The 23,454-nt window shown below is 41.5% G+C and overlaps 1 protein-coding gene across 1 annotated transcript in view; it reads right to left on the reverse strand.

Annotated features, from left to right (window-relative positions):
* The window catches only part of LOC108673665 (macrophage mannose receptor 1), a 50,530-nt gene that overhangs the window by 24,202 nt on the left and 2,874 nt on the right, over window positions 1-23,454 (reverse strand). Inside the window, exons 2-9 of the mRNA XM_018161523.2 lie at window positions 22,620-22,823; window positions 19,743-19,877; window positions 19,371-19,481; window positions 18,580-18,738; window positions 18,289-18,393; window positions 17,693-18,034; window positions 3,277-3,429; window positions 1,987-2,064 (exon numbers count right to left, since the gene is read on the reverse strand). Of these exons, the coding sequence (XP_018017012.1) occupies window positions 1,987-2,064; window positions 3,277-3,429; window positions 17,693-18,034; window positions 18,289-18,393; window positions 18,580-18,738; window positions 19,371-19,481; window positions 19,743-19,812 (1,018 nt within the window). The 5' untranslated portion in view covers window positions 19,813-19,877; window positions 22,620-22,823. The remainder of the gene's footprint in view (window positions 1-1,986; window positions 2,065-3,276; window positions 3,430-17,692; window positions 18,035-18,288; window positions 18,394-18,579; window positions 18,739-19,370; window positions 19,482-19,742; window positions 19,878-22,619; window positions 22,824-23,454) is intronic.

Consider the following 23,454-nt stretch of genomic DNA (forward strand, 5'->3'; position numbering starts at 1 on the left):
AAAGTTGCTATCGCGCCCCCTCATTCGGCTGTGTGCACTCCCGCCGAGCAGTGTGATGTCCCTGTTGCTGTTTCTGACAGTGACTTTAGGGCGTTATTTTCCACCTCCGGTACTTCAGATTTGCGTATTTTAGAGTCATTGTGCATTTTTAAGGGGGAGGTATACCCTAATATTTTCCGATTTGGCATTTGTTGGCTTTAATCTCATCTTAAAGCTGAAATTCTGCTCTTTCCAATGGTACCACTGCCATGTCTGTATGTAAATATTTACGTTCATGACGTCTCTTTAAAGGGAAGCGGGTGGGAGAGTTCTTTAACTAATTAGATATGAAGTAATTAGCTGCTGAAATCTTTGAATATAGTTTCTACTTGAGTTGTGCTGCAGTTACATGCCTAGTCTCATCTTAAAGCTGACATTCTGAGCTTTTCAACGATACTACTGCGATAGCTGTGAGTGAATTTTAACGCACACAGCTGGGCTCTAAAGGGGGGCGGGGGTGGATTTCCTTCAGAAAATAGATGGGACTCAATTCACTCGCTAAGACTACATATAGATGTGTATCTGGCATCAAGGCTCGGTTACCCTGCTTGCTTCATACGGAGACGTGTGCTGCAAGACGCTGCTAGCTTCCTTGAGTGGAATTAGGCTACAGAAGCCTGTAGTTTGGTCTCTATGCTACATTGAGTGTCTATTTCAAGGCGCACGGAACTTTGTCGCGCTGTCCTGAAAAGTTCAACTTTTTGTCACGGAAAAGCCTACTCCTAGAGTTTTGAAGCTACAGCGATGAGACCTATACCATTCTATTCGTAAAGACCATACCTATGCAGTAGCACGGCCCTTTTTTTAGATTTGTGCATAGTTTTGATTCAAAATGGGGAGGAAGGGGGGGGGGGAATGAGAAAAATGAAAAAAATGGAAAAATGCGTATAAAAAAAACCAAAGGCAAAAATAAAAAATCGGGCCTCGTTACTCGATTGGTATGGTCTTTACCAATAGAATGGTATATGTCTCATCGTTGTAGCTTTAAAACTCTAGGAGAAGTAGGCTTTTCCGTAGTACCCCCCTTTTTGGCCGTTTTCTATGCAATTTTTCGAAAAAAATCACACGAACAAAATATGATTCTTTTGCGGTTATACATATATGTGTGAAGTTTCAGAAAGATCCGTCCGTAAACAAAAAAGTTTTTCCGGAGGGTATACCTCACCCTTAAACTTTGGCCCAATTTAAATTCAGCTGTTAGTTCCTATCCCCTTGAAATGTTGAATATATAGGTTTTGTGCCCTATTTTTTGTAAATTGAGGTTTTTAATCGTGTTCTGTGCTTTCAATTGTACTAATTTGTGACTTTCTACGTAATTTCTAGATTCTACGAACTGACGATGGAGCTGAACTCCCATACGTTTTCTATAAAGATATGAATTTTTGTGGACTATCCTTTGCTTTTAAATTTTTAGTTAATAGGATGGAATATATATGATTTTCCTTTTGTATGAATGGGCCAAGAAGCTAGTGAATACTTAGCTTCGAGACACCTTGGAATTTTGCTTCAAAACATGATATGTTTTCCGATTAGTAGTTCAAAATTTCCGTTATGAATCGTGATATGAATTCCATAATTGCTAGTCGTCCATGATCAAATTGGATCATTTTCTAATAATAGAACAAGATTTATGCAGGCTGTCCTGGGCAATGAATGAATAAAATCTGTGAAGTCTCAGCAGCACTTTAAATTCTACTAAATGCTAATGCACATCCGTCGAATGAATTTATTTACAGGTATTGAGGAGCTACTTCATTTAGACGTTTCTCGAATCATTCTTTGAATATTTTAATTCTCTCCAGTAGTCTTCTTGGACAGTTTCCGAATGAAACTTTTTAATCTGAAACATGTAGCGAAGAATAACTCACAAAAAATACTTAAATTATTTGGAGTGGTTCAAGATTTCAAAATTCATAGCATCGGTTTCCTTTTAAATACGTGGCTCACCTTTCTTTTCGCAAACGAACGGCAATCGAAGCTTGCAGTCGCAATCGTTCCATTCGTATTTCCCATCGTTTAACATTTCTGAACAGGATAAATCACGATATTAGTTTATTGGAATGTGTGGTAAAAAAATGCTTGAAGGTATTAAAGTCAAGAGGATAAAGTTCCTGTTCCTGTTAATATGAAACATGGAATTACACGCAATCCGAGAAGATATTAAAAATGGTAATAGCGGTTCCAACATTAATTAGGTTGCTAGACCTGTCGGCGTCAACATATCACGGAACATTCACGGCTCGTTGCGGTCTTGAACGCGCGACTCACTGCTTCAATTTTACGTTGCTTAACTGCCTGGCCTCATCGCCGATTCTGACCAGAATTATCACACAGAAATGGGATCGAACCCGCACCTCTTTGCACCAATCCTGGTACTCTTAACTGAAATCACTGGGCCACAATGCCCTCGTAACCACTTGGCCTCCCTGCCCTGGGCGACCCCAGATCGCTTCAAACACCGAACACAAAAGATGAGCAATAAAATAACTAGCTATTCAAGTCCATGGCTTTATTGACTCTGGTTTACAAAGTGTTTTCTCCTTAATTAACCCTCTAACGCCAAATGTCACTCTCCCGGAACATAACTTTCACTTAAATTATACGAAAACTATTTAGTGTATCAACCTGAAGACGTATGAACGCAACTGAGAACATTTTAAAGTTTTCGTACGTGGCGGCAACTATCAGTGCAAGTCATTTTGCGCTCACTAACAACGTATCCTTTTTGAGAGGCAGGCTTTTGACAATATTGCTCCGGTTACTCATGTCAGGTGGTAGAGGGTTAAACATGCAGGCTTCAAAGGGAGTTGTTCAGGTTTAAAATAAACTAGGCTAAAGAAGGAGTTAGTCCAGAGGGTGAAGATGCACCGCTGAATTTGGGACTGAGTTCTGATCTTTCGAGCAGAAGCAGTTCTAAAGGGTCATCATCACAGGGCAGCATGTTCAAATCTTTTCAGAAGTCAGAAGTCGACAAAATAAAACTAAAAAAATTAGGATAGTTGTTTATGAACCGTATCTGCGCTAAAAAGTACGTCAGATTCATGCAAACTTAGTATTCGGTTAAAAGAATGCTTTCGCCAACAGACCATCGACGATATTTACTCTCGATTTACATGTGAAACAATATCGATACCCCAATTAATAGCTTCACAACATTAGGCATTAGAAGAATTCATGCTTAATAATATAATCATTACCGTTGCAAAAAATTTATTGCGTGTAACGAGTATCAAGTACCTGTGCAAGAATCTGAGGAAAATCCATTGGGTTCACCGTCAGCGTAATTAAGGATTGCCACAGGCTCTCCATCAGTCCAGTAGAGGGAAGTATCGTCGTTCCTCAGCCCAATGTACACACCATGGTCTTGTACGCGTGCCCGAGCCACCATTCCTAGGGCAGGAAATTAAATGTAACAAGTATGATCTAATTTTTGAAATAAATAAATTAACTAATTTCGACACTTTCATGAATAACATTGTCTGCCGTCACGCGTATTTAGAGCGCATTATGAACGTGAATTCTGTAACAGCTCAAAATATCTCATGTTCGAAACATTAGAATTAGGTTTTGTGAAAAGTCCGTACATAGGAACACTTCTCGGCACGCTTGCAATTATCGACACGGACCTGAATGGGTGATAGAGATAACCTATGAGATATTTTTTCCAGAGAGGATTGCTGATAAAATATAAACTGCTACCTAGACATAAATTAGATACGATTTAAAAATTAACTGGACAAACTCTAAAAAATTTTATCTCGTGTTTAACTTCACTGTTCACACCACCAATGGGACCGTAAGCAGAACCTTACCAATATTGAGTCAATTTAAGGGCAGTAATATTGACAATTAAAAATAAACTAGGCTATAGAAGGAATTAGTCCAGGTAATTCCATCATTGATATCAGATTCCATAGTCCAGATAATTCCATCAGTGATATTAGGACATATCTTCTGAGAATAAATTAAATAGTTTATGGTACATCTGATTTTTTTAATCCAAGCAATTTCATTTCATTGAGACCTAGAGGATCTGTCTTATACCTACAACTTAGACACTACCATTATCTATGAATTGCGACTGTTAAAGCCTACGAGTAAGACTCGGAGAAATCGTTGCAGATGAATACTTTTAGAACTTAGATAAACGATAAAAGTTAAGGGAAGGAAACGCCCTCCCGAACTTGCGCGATTTATACAAATTGTTCATCTCCCGTCCCAACTTAGAACTCACCTTATAACACACATTTATTATCAAATCGCTAATCTGCCCTTCAATACTTTTACGCGTCCTATCAGGAACATCTATAACCAAACTGCCTAATACAGTGACACTTCAATGAGGTGTGTACACGTGGCACGAAGACGTCGATAATAAAGACTTGGAAGCTTCATAATTGCTCGTCACCGTCTTTCTTCATAATGCATGCCCATTACCCGTGGAATTATCATTGTTGCACGTCTTTGAATTACCATTCCCGCGCCCATTCAAAGTGGAGGGCCCATCCAATGTAAGCGGTCTGTGAATATGGTGCGGAAGCCTGGAAAGCTTATAATCGGAAGTTCGCCAAATAACTCCGCTGCTGCCCCTTCAACTCCCCGCTCAGTTAACTGGGGAAGTTGAGATGGATCTGATTGGTCAGCGCGTGCCACGGTAGAAGGTCTGTGTTCATTGGGGGTGGGTGATGATGGCGGAAGTATAATCTAGTAGGGGGCCAGTGCATGCAGCGTCCGATCGAGATTAGAGGGAGCTTATAAGTTCATGTGCGGGAAATAGGCAACATTGAGGTACCGGTTACGGCGGTAGAACGAATGCACAGTGTGGACTGGTGGGCGATGGTGAAGCTGAGGTTAGTAGTAGATCCACGATCAGAAGCGCGGCGGTGGAATGGACTACTATGGATGAGAAATGCTGATGAGTAGATTGCCAGGCCAGAGTTGGTGCACTTTTAGATGTAGGTTTGGTAAAAGCGGGGAAGGACCACCCTGTTTTCGCCAAAGGTAGATCCGCTCAGTGTCCTGATTAGACGTTTCCGACAACGTGTCAGAAGACTATTTATGTGGGCTCTTCAAGTGAGGGTGGAAGAATCCAGTATGAGGCCAAAGTGGCGGTGATGACAACTATTTGCAATTGGCATGCCAGAGATGTGGAGGAAAGGCAGGGGATGTATTTTCCGTTTTCGGGTGAATAAAGTCAGCATTCCATTTTGGAATGCTGACTTTGTGGGATTTAAGGTGAGGGACCAATTAAATCTTAACCCAGATTGTAAGGTATCGCCCTCTGAATCTGTCACCTGAATGGCCACAATTTAATCGCCTATCGCCCCTCCGAAGTCTGTCACCTGCGTCAGCCAGAGTATTTGCCGCCGCGAACATGGTAATATCGTCTGCGTAGATAGCTGTGGCTACGTATGGCGCTGACGGAATATCTCTAGGGACTACATTGAACAGGATTGGCACAAGAATAGCTCCTTGAAAGACCCCAGACTTAGTAGGGTGTGTTTGAGATGACCTTCCAGGCACGGATACATAAAAGGAATGGTCCGTCAAGAATGTCCAACTCCAGCGCAGCATGCGACCTTTAATTCCTGCTTGCGTTGGCTTGTAAAGTATGCCGAAATTAAATACACCATCAAAAGCGCCCTTGAGGTCGAAATAGACTGTCAGAAGAACCTGTACGGAGCGCAAAGTGATATAGATTTCATGCTCAAGTGCGACTAAGGCGTCTATAGTTGAAAAGCGGCGCCGAAGACCAAGCTGATATTGAAGGAAAGCCTCTTGTTTTTTGCCCCCACGAGAAGCGGTCGCACACCAGCCTCTCCATAAGCATTCCCAAGCAGGATAGCAGAGAGATTGTACGATATGACTGGGGACGCATGGATCCCTTTGAGGTCTGGGGATCGGGATTACAACTGAGGTTTGCTTTTCGTGGGGGAGCTCCTCAAGACGAAAGGATTTGCTGAAGATTGCGAGTAGGGCTGAATGATTTACAGGAGGAAGATGCGCAAAAAAGGCTTTGTGAATGAGGTCTTCGTTGAGGGAGTAGCGAGTTTCTAGGCGGCGTATTGCAGTTTACTGACGAATCATCTTCACAGTTTAGCGCTCTATCTATCCCTTTATGGGAGAAATAACGTCTGTGGGAGAGCGATGACGCAAAATGAGCTGCCAAAGCCTCCGCCGTTTCCTTCGGGGGGTAACAGCCACTGTCAGTGGGATCGCCGAGGGGGGAAACGGCCCGACACTGCTCTGTACATCCTCTAGACCGTGGAGGGCTAATACGAGTGCAGGAGTCCGAGGGCTAATACGAGAGAGAAAACTTTTCCTAGATTCTTTGTGAACTCAACTGCAGTTTTTACTTCTTGCTAATACAGTCAAATGTCCACCAAGGGCGACTCGGCCTATGCGGGCGAGTGGACTGCCTCAAATTAAAGTGGTCCTCAATATATGCGGTCTCGAAACGTGGGAAAGAGCACGATAGGATCCCAGTGGCGTGTCTCCGCGGGGATGCCCTTCTCCGCAAGAATCGCACGCCAAACCCTCCACTCATCCGCAGTTAAATCGCGAGGAAAAGACCAACGCGGGCGAGTTTTGTAGGGAGGGTGTGGTCAGTACCCAGGTCATGTCCAAGGGAAACGGAGTATAAGTGGAAACATCGAGGGCCGAAGAAAAGATCTAGTACTGAATCCTCTGGTTTTAGGGTCTGTGCGGGTGGGCTGGATCCGTGGATTAAGAGAAGTAAAGAGACTTGATGAGTGCTTTGAAAAGGGAAGTGCCCGCGAGGTGTTGCCTGGTTTTTGGGATGTCGGGGGTTGATAAGCATTATGGGGAGCAACACCTTTTCAACCCCATATAGGGGTTGATAAGCATTAAATTCTCCACAGATGAGGTTTTTATCTACGACGAGGGAGAAGTAGTGTTCGAATTCTTACTGTGAGATGAAACAGCAAGGATTTTAGAAGAGGTAGATGCGGGAACAGGTCTCAAAAAGGACCACATCTATTGCTAGCGATTGCATATGACCGTCTGCAAAAAGGTTCAAACATGGCTGCTCATGCTGCTTTTTGGGTGCTGACTAGCAGGAGAAATCCTCTATAGCCGTCGACTCTGTCCTGTCGATAGGATGTCTATTCCGGAAAGCGAGGTGAGTACCATCCTTGTAGGTGAGTTTCTGTTGTGCATACTATGGTTGGGTTTGCATGGGACAGGAACAGTTTGAGTTGTGGTAGTTTGGATCCGAGTCTTCGGGCGTTCCAGAGGAGAATAATTATTGACGGAAGATGTGTTAGTAGGAAAATAGGAGGCTAAGCAGTAAGGAAAGAAGAGGTTGGATAACCGTGACCAGAGGGCTTTGTGCTGTAGCTAAGTACTCCGAGACTACGGATACATTCGTGGAAAACTGATTTGAGGAAGTTTACTCAGAGTTCGGTGAAGTAGGGGCTCGCGTGCGCTCTATCGATGTGGTTGCCCTGTGTGGAGGCGAGGAGCTATTTTGTGAAAGCTTAGTAAGGGTGGAGCATGTATTGGGTTAATTTGTCGCAATAGCATCCTCACTGAGGATGAGCAGATATTCTTCAGTTAGGTGTTGTGGAGTAGGAGATGTGAAAATTTACCTTTTGCGAGAAATTGGGTCTGTAGTGGCCAAACGGCGCTGTCCTGGAGCTATGACTGAGGAGGCATAAATTTGGGGAAGATGAGGAGTTTTGGCGTTTGAGGAGTGTGAGTTGCCATTAGATATGTGATGCTCAGGCTTTTGTCAAAGTGTGTTTTGTTGGTGTTAGGGAATAGTATAAATTTATTCATATTTTTAGCAACAATTCTTCCATTTTCATTAGACTTTCAATTCCGCAATTTACGTTTTGTATACTTTCAGGATTTTAGTCATTCATGTTTTAGTTACGCGCTGGTAAGGACTCCAGGGGCACAACGCAAGTGTACCGATTTGTTTTAATAAAATACAGTGTGAATACTCAATGTTCTATCTTATCTGAACCTTTCACGGCCGTATCGAGATAAAATGATTATGAAGTAGTACCCCAGCATTGGTGTCCAGGTGTGCTTTTTTGCCCCCTTGTGTGCTTCGACGTCTGATGTTCGCTTGGGACACTTCTCCGGTAATTACATTGTCATTGGCATTCCGAAAAAGACTGGTTTAATCTGCGTTAGCGCTGCCCAAGTTGGAGCAATTTGTGAGTAGGTGTTAAAGGGCAGGGCCTTTTTGCTTCTACGCAAGAAAAGGCAGGTCAGTGAGGATTTTTGTGTGGGCTGCATACTGTTCGTTGGTGCGCTGGATGCCAAAGATGTATGCTCGGCTGAGAGGGCTGGGTTATCATCCCAGCAGGCAATGTCAGGTTTTATCAATGTTAATACCATATAATTCACAACGTTGGAATAATGTTGAATTTTAATGTTGAAACAACGTCGAAAAATACTACGCTAAAAATGGCGTTGATTCACTTTTCTTTCTGGACTAATTAGTACTTAACGGTATTTCAACGTTGCGAATTTTATTGCTTAAACGTTGATTCTACCTGATATTGCCTGCTGTGATGTAGTCGGGGTTACTTTGCTTTTACTGTGCGGCCAAGATCAGGGGAGGGAGAAGGAAAGTCATCGGTTCTCGTGAGGTGCGCCATTGATAGGCTGAAGTCTTTGAAGCTCGTTGTGCAGCCGGATGAGGAAGCAGACATGGCTGCCTTCTTAGGACATGTAAACACTAAGAGTTACTGGGAACTAGTCACAAAGGTCGATTGATAGTAAAATTTAGTGTTCAAGAAAACACTTTTGTCAGATTATTTATGATATCTTGGAGTGATAGTAAGGTAGCACTTCTTACCATGAATGCTCATAGCAAACTCCTTGCACGTCTATGAACACTCTCAACCGAATTTTTTCCTTTTCAAGTTTCGGCGACCACACGAAACTTTCCGAATTCCAGGTGCTACGACTTTGGAAAACAATAGCTTCATCGATTCTGCATCTAGCTAGGTACTAGGAAAAACGTCTGATTGGTCCAAGCAGTATTGGATTTATTACCTTGCGCTTCAATATGCTTCGACCATTTCAACTCCATATCGAAATTAAATATCAAATCTTCATCCATTGTCAAATTTTCGATGATCACTCTATTTTCAACTAAATCTTCTCATATAGTGTAAGCTGGCCGTTCAATGTTCTTACCGAAGTACAGCATGAAAACGTAGCTGCCTCATATCAGCACAGACAACTATACTATATCAGATCATCTTGCAATTTTCCTTCTTTCAACTCTTCCTTGAGAGCATCATAAAATCTTGAGTCGTTAGCTGGCGGACGTGCCATTCATTTCACTGCACTAGCATCATGAAATGTTATTTAATGCACGTATTTTATCTTGATCTTTGTTTAACGTCTATTAATGCATTTTTCTGTCCAGATTACAATGATATTCTTATTAGATTATACGACCAAAACCTAATAGACTGGGATCTAGCTCATCCACGAGCATAACAGCTCATGATGTTGAGTATGAGTTGTTTGGTTAATCCTTGAAAACAAAATTTAGTAATGCTGCCAGCATGCCAAGTGAGTTTTAAAATACGAGATGTTTGAACGAAAATAAGGAAGAAACAGTTCTAGTCAATATTCGTCGAGTATTCAAATTCCGACCTTAGTAGCTAAGAAATTGAACTTTATTAAAAAAATTGCAACAATCCTTTTAGTGAAACAAAATTCAGCAATAAAATAAGACATCATATATATAGAATAGAATAGAATAGAAGTGTCGGCGTTGAAGACATAGGCCCATGACCTGTTGCCGATTCTTGAACTTTTCGTGACTTGATTCACAAGGGATCCGGCCTTTGGAACCCGATCTTTCCATAACTGACGATTGATTGAGATAGCTGCTGGACTTATTGCCTGTTCCGTAATTTGCTAGGCATTTTAAGACTGAACATATGCTCCTGCATAGCTTCGTCTAGCCTGTTTTTGAAGATGTTCATACTCGGAGCTTCAACGATGCTATCAGGGAGGCTGTTCCACATGTCGGTGACTCGAAGCGAGAAGAAATGTTGTCGCATGGATGTGTTCCAACGCTGTTTTTTTAGTTTATAGCCGTGGCCCCTGGTGTTGGTTCTTGTTTCAAATTCTAGTAATCCTTCTGGGACCTTGTATAAGCCATGAGTATATTTGTATACTTCAATGAGGTCCCCACGCAGACGTCGATAATGGAGGCTTGGAAGCTTCATAATCTTTAATCTTTCCTCATAGGAAAGATTAATATAATAATATATTGTCTAAAACAAGAAGCATTGTTGAAAAACACAAAATATGACGACATCAAACGACAACATGATGAATTTGAATAAAAATCTGAGTTATGCTTTGGTTTTCGCGGTACTGCAACTGAGACAGGTTCAAGACTTTTCCGTTAGCAAGAGATAAGAATGTATCACCATCGGAACAAGCCTCTCTCGTGGACCAACGATGAACATTCATCTTATGGAGCAAATTATATATGAACATATATTATCTATGAACATTTAACATACGAAACAAATTTTGGACATGTAAGAACAACCAATGCGATTTTTGGAAATATCATGATCAACAACAGGACTCGTATCACTAAAATCAACATTCTTCTTTCACAAAAAATACAAACACAATTATTCCTTCAGCGCCATATTTAACTCAAATGGTTGCTGCCTTACTCATATTCCTTGCTAGAGCGCTTTAAAAAATCTTTTGAACGATGTCCTTTAATACCTAATCAGACACTTTAGTAGCGCGTTCCAGCATTTGATTCTCGTGGTACACTAAATTCCGTTGTCTCGCAATGAAGCTATTTACGTAGAATAAATAATCAAATTTAAAAGTCCCCTTGGCATGATGGCAACAACTCTCACTAATGTTACAGGACTTTACCACACAACTAATTCTTAACATAATGAACCGTTATGCTCGTGGACATACTAAATAAAACCTATCGATATTAGGTTTCAGTCAATCAACGAAGAATATCATCACTATCAGTGACTAAATATTTATTAATATGCGTTGAACAGATATATAAATCCATGCACTACAAACACTGCAACACATTAATTGAATGCAACAAAACTACCAACAGCCACCCACTGGCACACACGCGTCCGCAAAATCATCTGGTCACAAGAAGCCGACATGAAGAGTGGAGGGTTGTGACCGCGAATCGCTGTAACACGGGAATGAGGCTAGATAACCGCTTAACATCAATCAACTTGTGCCATATTTAGTAATGTTTACTGATATATAATCAATGAATAAATATTTCTTCAACAGGAGTTCAGTTCTGACCGTGATCGAGGACGCACGTACGTGTTTCCGAGTCCCAATTTTCTCACTTTTTACTCTGACGGTTTGACTCATCTCTCGAATTTGTACTGAAACGATGTCAGTGAAAGGTCCAATTTTAAAGCAGTTCAGTAAAAATTGTGCGAATAGTGAGAAAAACGGCTAGTACAAGTGTTTTATTCCCGACAAATGCCAGTGCATGATTCAAGGGAAAGTTTGTAGCTTCTTGCGAACCCTCGGCGACCGCCTGTAAACCAGAGAACAACGGTGCCTTGAGACGCTCAGGCCTCGCCTACCTATACCCTCCCCACCCTCTTGGCCCCTTCATCTCCCCTCTCCACCCGCCTCACGCGTCGATCCTTTGATTCTCCCAGACACCCCTGTCTTTCCCTCACCAGCTGCAGCTCAGCTGTTCCTCCCGCCGAAATTGTTGAGGGAACTTTACTATACTCAACTCAGTTTTGTATGTTTCTCCGTCCCTTTCTGTATTTTTCTCCGTTCAAGAGATCTAGTTCGTGCACTTAATAATGGCTGGACAGTAAAAAAAGATAGTCGAAAAGCCCTCTACGGCCTTTAGAGAAATGCCCTCTACGGCCTCTAGAATAAAAAATAAAACCAAATCAGCCCAGCTAGAGATGAAAGTTTGCAAGTACTGCAGAGAGATCTCTTCGAGCGAAGTCCAGACGGTCACCTGTGAACAATGCGAAGATCTCATTTGTATCAGCTGTTCGAAGTTGAGCTCTAAGGAGTACTCATTTCTCCAGAAATCTAAATTGCTTCATTGGTTTTGCCGTGATTGCGGAAAACCAACTCTTGGTGCTCGAAAAAGAGAGGAGTCGTTGAAGAGCACGGCAATGAGTCGAAATTGCTGAATGATGTAGTAAACTCCTTGAGTGAGATGGTGCGCTCGCTGAGTGATAAACTGAGCTCGCTATGCAATGAGCTGACTGAAGTGAAGGCTCAGTTGAAAAATACGGAAGAAATGGAAGTAAAGAACAAGACAGCTGATTTATCTGAAGTCGCTAGTGAAAGCTCACGTGAATTACTTGATAGAGAACGTAGGAAGGCCAACCTGGTCTGGTTTGGGATTCCTGAAAGTAACGCATCTGATGCGAAGGACCGAGTGTTGGATGACACGGCATTTGTTGTAAATTGTTGCAGCAAGGTACGCAACACATCGATTGATGTTGTATCTTGCAAGAGGCTACGCTCGAAGGATGCTGCTGCCAACACCTTCAGACCTCTGCTGGTGACTGTAAGTGTAAAGGATTCTGCTCAGGTCTGGAGTGTGCTGAAAACAGCGAGAAAGCTTGGAGAATCCGCTGATAACAAGTCAGTTTTTGTAAAGAAAGATTCCACCCCTTAGAAAGGGCGGTTTTTCGCAAGAAGTGGTAGGAGAGAATCAGGCGGAAAGGCAAGGAAAATCAGGTCAATCACTTCCAAGCTGCCAAGACAGCACCGGCTGCTCACGGACAGTCAGAGGAGATGGAGGACAAGTAATTAGTAGGAATAATGTCCGTAGATCAAGGCCTGTAAATAATGTAGGAAGTAACCGCATACATCAAAGTGAAAGTGCACAAAAAGTTTTAAACTGTTTTTACACGAACTCGGATTCCGTTTTGAACAAGAAAGTGAACTGTTAACTGTGATCGCAAACGAGTGTATAGACATTATTTGTATTACAGAAACACTCCCTAAAAATCACGGGAGGAAAATTGTACCTGTTGAATTTCAGCTGCCAGTTTTTGATTGTTTTCATAACTTAAATGAAGAGCAGTGCAGTAGTGTAGCTCTGTGGGTTAGAATCTCTTATGGGGCCCAGCAAGTTAAATTATCTGCATAGCATCAATCAGCTAGAAAATCCATGTGGTGCGAACGTACTCTAAAAAGCAAAGATAGCCTCCTCATAGGGGTCATTTACGGATCACCTAACAGCTCCTCTGATAACACTAAAGTACTAAACAGCCTATTACCGAGAATGCCATTCAGCAGGTCGCATACGTTGATCTTTGGTGACTTTAACCATCCAGAAACAGACTGGGCAGATGAATCTTCTCCAAGAGATGGGAATCACCCAGCATCCTTGTTCTTGGAGTCTGCGAGACTCATTTTTAATCCAGATTATCACCAAGCCAACCCATTTTAGGGGTAAACAGACCCCAAATATTCTAGATCTTGTGTTTACTAGTGAAGAATCAATGATAGATGAGCTTCGCCACGAGGCTCTGTTGGACAAAAGCCACCACCAATCATTGTTTTTCAATATTAAGTGTTGTGCAGAAAAGACGCTTCGGAAGCGTGAACGTTTGAACTTTGCGAAGGGCGACTATGATAAACTCCGTGAAACGGTGAATTTGGCGAATATTTCGGACTGTATTAAGGACATGAGTGTGGCTGATTCATGGTCGTTTCTCAAAGACACGGTTATGTCTGCAGTTGATGCCTATGTACCCAAGATTACGCTTGGAGGAGTCAAAAAGTCCCAGTGGATGAACAATGCAGTTAAGACTCAGCTGAAGACCAAGAAAGAAGCCTACAAGCGTTTATACGAACTCGGAGCGAGTCTGATTATAACCTGTATGCCAGAGCTCGAAATCAAGCTAAAAAAGTTTGTCGCACTGCAGTGAAAAACTTCGAAAAAAATATTGCTAAAAATGCAAACAATAATCCGAAAGCCTTCTTTTTGTACGCTAGTTCGAAGTATAAGTCAAAGGACTGTATATCTGATTTGAAAGTAGACCAACGAAAGATTTCCTCTGATGAGGGCAAGGCTAACGTTCTTAATCAGTTCTTCATCAGTGTGTTCACAGATGAGGACTTGAACAGTATTCCAGATATTGAGGAGCGCCCAGTCGGCTCGAAGTTAACATGTTTGAAATACACGAAGAAAAGGTTCTCAAGCGTCTGGTAGCTCTAAATCCCAACAAGTCATGTGGACCAGACGGCTTCCATCCCAGATTGCTCAAAGAATTAGCAACCGTTCTGGCCGGCCCAATGACAGTATTCTTTCAAAAAACCTTGAACGACGGAACTTTGCCGTGAGACTGGAAAGAAGCTCAAGTAACACCATTGTTCAAAAAATGTGACAAAAGCAGCCCCGGCAACTATCGCCCTGTCAGTCTGACAAGTGTTGTTTGCAAGCTAATGGAATCTGTTGTGAGGGATAGGATTATCGATCACTTGACTGCACAACATCTCATATCCGATTGTCAACATGGTTTTATTGCCGACAGATCCTGCACCACTAACTTATTATCTACGTTGAACGATTGGACTCGCCTGCTGGACGAAAGGGAGCCAGTGGATGCATTGTACCTCGATTTTGCCAAAGCATATGACAGAGTTCCGCATGAGCGGCTGTTGCGTAAAGTGAAGTCTTTGGGAATTGAGGGAAACGTACTCCAATGGATCAGAGACTTTCTAGTAGGTAGACGACAACGTGTCAGTATTAACGGAACCGTGTCAGACTGGGCATCAGTGCGCAGTGGCGTGCCGCAATGAAGCGTTTTTGGGTCTATTTTGCTCGTTGCTTTTATAAACGATTTGCCAGAAGCAGTGTCCAGCGTGTGCTCCATGTATGCCGACGACACAAAAGTTTATAATACAGTGAAGGATGCGTCAAATAAAGCGCAATTACAAGATGATCTTGACAGTTTCAGTTTAGTTAACTGGGCTGATACGTGGCAGCTGCGGTTTAATGCTGACAAGTGTAAGGGGGAGGTATACCCTCCGAAAAAACTTTTTTGTTTACGACCGGATCTTAATGAAATTTCACACATATATGTAAAACCGCAAAAGAATCACATTTTGTTTGTGTGATTTTTCGAAAAAATGCATAGAAAACGTGAAATTCATAGAAAACAGAAAAAGGGGTACTACGGAAAAGCCTACTCCTCCTAGAGTTTTAAAGCTACAGCAATGAGACATATACCATTCCATTTGTAAAGACCATACCAATCGATTAACGAAGCCCGATTTTTGATTTTTGCCTTAGTTTTTTTTACACGCATTTAATTTTTTTTCCGTTTTTCTCATTTCCCCCCCCCCCCCCCCCATTTTGAATCCAAACTATGCACAAATCTAAAATAGGGCTTCGTTAATCGATAGGTATGGTCTTTACGAATAGAATGGTATATGTCTCATTGCTGTAGCTTCAAAACTAGGAGCAGTAGGCTTTTCCGTCACAAAAAGTTGAACATTTCAGGTAGGCGCGACAAAGTTCAGTGCGCCTTGAAATAGTCACTCAATGTAGCATAGAGACCAAACTACAGGCTTCTGTAGCCTAATTCTACTCAGGGATGCTAGCAGTGACTTGCAGCACACCTCTCCGTACGAAGCGAACAGGGTGACTAAGGCTTGATACACCAATATATGCAGTCTTAGCGAGTGAATTACCTGCCACCTATTTTGTGAAGGAAATCCACCCCCTGCCCCCCTTTAAAGCGCAGCCGTGTGCGTAAAAATTCACTTACAGCGATCGCAGTAGTATCGTTGAAAAGCTCAGAATGTCAGCTTTAAGATGAGACTAAGCATGTAACTGCAGCACAACTCAAGTAGAAACTATATTTAAAATGCTTAGCAGCTAATTACCTTATATCTAATTAGTGAAGGAGTTCCCCCACCCGCCCCCCTTTAAAGAGCCATCATGAACGTATAAATTCACGTACAGCGATCGCAGTGATATCATTGGATAGGGCAGAATGTCAGCTTTAAGACGATACTAAATACCAGAAAAGCCAAATCCGAAAATTTTAGGTGAGACCTCCCCCTTAAGTACTTCACCTCGGGAAGAACAATGAACAGCAAGATTACATTATGAGAAGACATGGTTGCAACGAAAGAGTAATGATTGAAAAGTCTAGTGTGGAAAAAGATCTCGGAGTTTATGTCGACAAGGAGCTGAAATTTTCTAAGTATGTTGAAACGCAAGCTAACACATCCAACAAACTTCTTGGACAAATCAGACGCTCATACGAGTTCCTAGATGCATAAGCGATGAAGCAGTTGTTTGTTGCTGTCGTGCGCCCGAATATAGAGTTTGGAAACGTTGTGTGGTCACCGAGATTTGAAAAGGACAGAAATTTAATAGAGAATGTTCAAAGACGTGCAACAAGGATAATTCCAGGCTTGAAGGACAAGTCCTATGAAGAAAGATTTAAGATTATGAAGATTCCAAGCCTCAGTTATCGACGTCTGCGTGGGGACCTCATTGAAGTATACAAGTATACTCATGGTTTATACAAGGTCCCCGAAGTATTACTAGGAATTGAAACAAGAACCAACACCAGGGGCCACGGCTATAAACTAAAAAAACTGCGCTGCAACTTCTCCACGCGACAAAATTTCTTCTCGCTTCGAATCACCGACATGTGGAACAGCCTCCCCGATGACATCGTTGGCGCTCCAAGTATGTACGCGTTCAAGAACAGACTAGATAAAGCTATGGAAAAAGCATATGTTCAGATTTGAAATGCCTAGCACCATATCGAACCCGGTGGAAGTCTAGTAGCTACTTCAAACTATCGGCTGTCATGAAAAGATCCAGTCAAATGACACGATTTTAGATCTTCTGTGAACAAGGCACGAAAAGGAAAAGTATAAGAATCGGCGACAGGCCTCATCAGGCCCACACTTCAGCGCCGAGATCACTATGTTATGTTATGTTATTAGCTCAGTGATTCAGGTTAACCTACGAAAATTAAGCACGAAAAAATGCGCCTAAATTTACGTTTGCGGAAACTTGTTTGCTTGCGGCAACTCTATAAATTGTTTATTTAGATCATTTTTTGAAGGAGATTCGTTTGGCAAGTGTCCACATAAAAAATCATAGTCAGAAAGCGAACCTTTAAAAAAGTAGTTTTCCATACCACACTACGGCTGAATTTTAAGTACTGTAACGAATTTTTTAAATAGCATACTTCTCCCGCGCACATAAGAATTGGACCTTTCAGTTAAAGGACCTGAGTCGACGAGCTTAGGCAAACTTTATCTCTAACCAGAACTCGCCCTAAATTTTTCAGCAATTTGGTACGCTGTTATTTACTTACGTTATGATCATTTTTGTGTTTGTTCACCTCGATTATTTTCTCTATATTAATTATAATTTCGAATAGTCTCAATTTCGTGTCGAAGTTGTCAATTCCTTGTTTTCAGAAAACATTAAAATCGTCTACGAGTTTTCATTCCGAACAATTCCGTTCGGATTCCGTTTTTTCATTCGTTACAAGTACAAATAAAAATCTCTGCAGTATTTTGCCAAATACAGGGTACGCAAAACAAAAATTTAATAAATTTATAGATCTTCCTCACCGGTGAGGAAAACAATTACAATTTTACTCACCTTCAACGAAGAGCTGCTCGTCTTCATTGGACAGAGAAGTAAGGTCTGGGACGGACTGGCCTTCGCTGTAGGGCATTTCCTGACAGCGCAGCCTAGCATCAGCCTGCGCTAGAAGTTCATTCACGAACATGTAACAGATGCCAGAGGTCGAGTCTTCCTCCCACCCTTCTCCACACGAGCCAGAGTCTGGAGCTGGAGTGGTGGTAGTGACCGGACCGAGGGGAGTCGTCGAGTAGCCACGTTTACACACAAACGGTTGAGCTTCTGAGCACGTCATGTCGTTCCAAAATCCTTCCTCAATTTTCATTTCCACACAATTTTCATCTCCGCCGGATGGATCTCCTGAATAATGAACCATTTATATTATTACATAGCACAGACCATGTCAGAACATACACCGACATAGTCTATTTTATTTATGTAGTCGTTTCTGTTTCACAAGTCAAAGCATGTTGCCTAAATTAATATGCACATGCAGCTTCTCAGTGTATCGACAACTCAATTATTCGCGCGACTCCAAATCAAATTAACAGTCAGTGTAGCATTTAACATAATTGATTGTGTCTATTAATCTCAGTTATCACTTAAGTAAGTACCCATGTTCCAGTTTTGAATGACGACAGCATTTCCGTCGGACCATTCAAACACTCCATCAACACGACGATCATTCAGGCCAATCCAGCTGGTGTCGCCCAGATGATCTGTTGAGTTAATGAAAGGAAAATATAACGGGAAACCAGTTTTGCTTAAATAATCCAATCAATGTACAGGTAGAATTATTAACAGTGCAATGGAACGAAATCGTGTCAATCACAATCGCTTCAAAAGACTTATAGTATGCAAAAAAAGCGCAAAACTTTAATAAAATATTTTACATATGTACTCACTGTGGACGGTGTCTTGCTCTATCCAAGAATTAATTGAAGCAAGATGTCCTCCCGCAGTCTGGCAGAAAGATTCAGCGGAGCTCCACGTCATCTCATTGCTAGATACAAGGTAGCAAAAGTCTTGATCCAGATCCCAGCCATCTGGGCAGTACTGTTCCACTACACAGGAAAGAAAACAGTGAAGATTAACTGCACCCATAATACATTGGCCCAAGATAAATTAACTGAGAAATACTGTGTGTCGCTAACTCGTAAGTTGTCAATCGCACTACAGACGACAATAACAAATTTACCCTGTTGCTTCATGAAATTTTAAAGCATCTAGCTTGTGAAAACTTTTTGATCATTCTATTGCAAAGCTTTATGACTATAATTTTTAGTGGTATAAACCACACATCCTCTTGAATCATGATAGTATAATTCCAACTAGTGAGCCCCAAAGTATTTCTTCACTCCAAGCGAATATGCAACTTGTATGAATGAAAACTACAAAATATATCGCATTTGAATCAAGTGTATCCTTTGAAGCCCAATCGAACATAATTTTGAAACCTGTACTTAGTACACCAAGTAAGGCATAAACAAGAGACGATTGATAATATGCTCCACGAGTATATTCCGGTAGATAACGAACAGTTGTTGTTGTTACAAGCTTCTAGAGCACTTGAAATTTGTCAGTTTTCATGGAACATGGGCTAAGTCAGTGCTCATTAAACAGTATTTTACTACATGGTGATTCGTTAACTATAACTCATTGACATTTGGGACTACTTCTTTTGTGTGATACTTACGAGGAGGGACGTAGATGTAGACCGGCGTCCCGGCAGCAACTTCACAAATGTAGTTGTGAGTCTCTGTGCATGTCAACGGGTCCCAGGACTCCTCATTAACTTCCGTAGAGGCTAATTAGCAAATTATTGTCTTAATAGATGCAAATGTTAAATTTCATGTTGCATATTTTATCATAATGACAGGTTACTGCACAAAGTCAGGAAAATATTTGCAATTATGTTTGCTAAACGATTTTACGCTACTTTTCCAAGGGAAATTGAAAAATAGCCTCATGAGTAGACATAAATCAGATTTTAGTTTCGTAAATTTATTCGGTTGGAGTGAATTCGATAAGTTAAGTAACGAGTTCTCCAAGCTTGCTCATAACTCACTATCGATTTGAGCTGCGACGCACTTGGATTCACCCTGAGCGATGACGTCATCCTCATCTTGTTGCGACATGTGAGTGATGTTGTTGGAGTACAACGAACCATCCACCCACTTGAACGCGGTGTTGTTTTGCTCAACTAAAATGTGAAAAGCGCTATTTCTTATATTATTGTATAAAATTTACACTTATAAAACACAAGTGTATTGCATTTGTTTTCAAATCAATCATTTTCCTTGCTGTTGTGGTTCCCCGGTCTCATTTTTATAAGAGACCCCCTCGCGCAGGTACGACACCACCGACAGGGGGTCGCTCCAGAGCTGTAGGGCCGAGGTTATGTCGTTGTGTTATCTGGTGGGTGGGTGTCTGGTAGCGGTGGGTGTCCAAGGACTTTGTTGTTGCCGGCCAGCTCCAGCGTTCTAAGTGTCATAATTGTGTGTAAGTGTTTTGTCCAAGGACTTTGTTGTTGCCGGCCAGCTCCAGCGTTCTAAGTGTCATAATTGTGTGTAAGTGTTTTTTGTGCTGGTGTTGCCTTGGGTTGGGGTACTGATTTTAGTATGTTGGTGTAGTATCTGTGTGGGGTTTGCGCTATTTGTCTGTGTGTAGGTGGGTGGTTGCGTAAGTAGTGGCATGGGTGTTCTTCGTAGATTTTCGTAGATTCGCCGAGTTGATTTTGTTTCTATTTCATACTTGTCAAAGTTCTTACTCAGTAAACCTTCAGTAGTGTTGCTTATAGGCAAGAAAATACTGTAGGCTACTCGGGAGGTAAATAATTAAAAATAACCGCACATTGAGTATTTGCACAGTTGCACAAAAATATGTTGCATTAGCTTTCCAAGTCGAAAATTTTCGTCTAAATAACAGACGCTTGTGACGACTTTACATATACACATACATATTGATTTGACGAATTTACATATTTACATAATTCTTTCAAGCAAGGCTAAAAATAATACAGGTTATCTGCGAAGAAAAATACGCTTCGACCCCGAATCAGTTCAACAGTTTCAAAATCGGTTCTTTCTTTAGATATAAAGATATGCTCCCTGTTCATATGCGATCGTCCCTTGTTTATCAATTTCGTTGTGCACAATGTGCATCTGCGTACGTCGGGATGACTTCACGCAATCTTTATTCCAGGATCGCTGAGCATAAGGGCAGGAGTTGTCGGACGGGACAGTTGCTATCGCGCCCCCCTCATTCGGCTGTGCGCACTCACGCAGAGCAGTGTGATGTGCCTGTTTCTGACAGTGACTTAAGGGTGTTAGCTTCTACCTCCGGTACTTCAGATTTGCGTATCTTAGAATCATTGTACATTTTTAAGCTTAGGCCCAGTTTAAGAGGACCTGCTACCCTAAATTGGAGGTAGCCTATAACTCCTACAGTTATCATCCGATCATCATGAAACTGCACATACATACGTAAAATGTAAAAATAATAACATTTTACTTCTATGAATTTTTCGAAAAAATTGATAGAAAACGTGATATTCATAGAAAACGGACAAATAACGGGTACTATAGAAAATCTCCCCCCACAAATATCGTCCGACAATATAGAGACACATATCATTAGATTCGTAAAGACCATACCTATCAACTATACCATCACTTTTTTCATTTTCCCCATAGTTTTTTTTATGCGCGTTTTTCTCATTTTTTCACTTTTTTTACCCCCTCCCCCCCTTCTCCCCCATATATAAGACGAACCATGCACAAATTCAAAAAAAGCGATGGATAGGTCGATAGATATGGTCTTTACGAATCGAATGATATAACTCTCATTGCTGTAGCTTGAAAACTGTAGGAGGAGATAGGTTTTCCGTGACAATAAGTTGAACTTTTCAGGACGGCGCGACAAAGTCCCGTGCACCTCGAAATAGGCACTCAATGTAGCATGGATACCAAACTACAGGCTTCTGTAGCTTAATCCACTCAAGGATGCTAGCAGCAACTTGTAGCGCACCTCTACGTACAATGTTAGGAGGGTAACTGAGCTCAGATGCCAGATACACCAAGATATGTAGTCTTGCCGCTTTAATTTTCTAAGGTCTATTTAGTGAAGGAACTCCACCCCCCGCCCCCCATTAAAGCCCGGCCATCTGCGTCAATATTGCCGTACATGGATCGCAGTAGTATCGCTGGAAAGCTCAGAATGTCAGCTTTAAGATGAGACTAAGCATGTAACTGTAGCACACCTCAAGTAGAAACTATATTCAAAGATTTCAGCAGCTAATTACTTTATATCTAATACACCTCAAGTAGAAACTATATTCAAAGATTTCAGCAGCTAATTACTTTATATCTAATTACTTAAAGAACTCTCCCACCGGCTTCCCTTTAAAGAGACGTCATGAGCGTAAATATTGGCGTACAGCGATGGCAGTGAAACCATTGGAAAGAGCAGAATTCCAGCTTTCAGGTGAGCACAAAAACCGAAAAACGCCAAAATTGAAAATTTTAGGTAGCAGGTCCCCTTAAATTCAGCTGTGAGCTCCTATCCCCTTGAAATTGTGAATAGATAGGTTTTTATGCCCTATTACTTGTAAATTTAGGTTCTAATTGTGTTCTGTGCTTTCAATTGTATTAACTTGTGACTTTCTATGTATATTCTAAATTCTACGAACTGACGATGGAGCTGGACTCCGAAACGTTTTCTATAAAGATATGAATTTTTGTGGTCTATTCTTTGCTTTTAAATTTTTAGTCAGCTTGCGATTTAAGCAAATAAGTGACATTAAATCTTTACCTTAATTTAAGCTCCAATATATGAAGCGCCACTCTGTCTAGTAAGAAAAAACGACATTATAACTTAGATACGAAGGCATTTGTGGCACTTCTACGGAACAAAGCAGGGGGGCGAAATGCCCAGGCTTACTCACAGTACAATCCAATCCACAATTGTTCTCCTTCAGATATTTTGCCGCGAATAAAAGCATCTTCCTCCTGGGAATCCACGACGAGGAGGTGCGTGCCGATTCCCTGGCAGAGCTCGTGGGCCGTCAGCCACGTGACGACGTCCACGTCGAGGCGGTTGAAGTAATAACAAGAATCTCCAAACTCCTCCCAGCCCGCAACGCAGGCTCCTGACCACGAGAAGAGGAAGAATGTTGTGTCGGTTACCAGGCTATCGTATCCAAATGAGAAGCTGTAACCCACTAGGTATAATTATATATTAGGAAATGTTTTCAGTTGGAATGTCTAGTTATTTTAATGTCAAGTTATTTGCTAATGCGTCTGTTTTTCTGTTTTTCCTAACCTTCTTTTGTATCATGGAAACCATCATTTTCTTTTGCAGGCGTCTTAGACCAGAATTTATGGACGCAATTTATTATGAGGTCTTGCGTTTAAATTAAATCCAATCGCCATGCAGCAGACATTGCATAAAGCGGCCAAAATTAAAGAAGTAAAATTTAATTTGATTTGCGACCCCTTGAATCGAAATCTTGTCATTTTCGAAAGTTTGTTTACGTATTAGAGCTGGGAACTGTAAATATTTGTCATGAGCGCACCAGTACAGTTAGGGGTACACCGCTCAGTGAGACTGGAACTAACTCGCTTACCAGGACCATAGAGTAGGCTGACATTTAACCCAATTAATGTTTAAACTTCAACCCTTATAAAATTTATTCACTCTGTTTGCCACATTCAATAAATGACCATGCCGATGAACCCACTCATCAACTCACCTAACCTGGAAACTTATCAATCCAGATA

The sequence above is a fragment of the Hyalella azteca genome, unplaced genomic scaffold, assembly GCF_000764305.2.
Source record: "Hyalella azteca isolate HAZT.00-mixed unplaced genomic scaffold, Hazt_2.0.2 contig9392, whole genome shotgun sequence".
In the NCBI taxonomy this organism is placed as follows: domain Eukaryota; kingdom Metazoa; phylum Arthropoda; class Malacostraca; order Amphipoda; family Hyalellidae; genus Hyalella; species Hyalella azteca.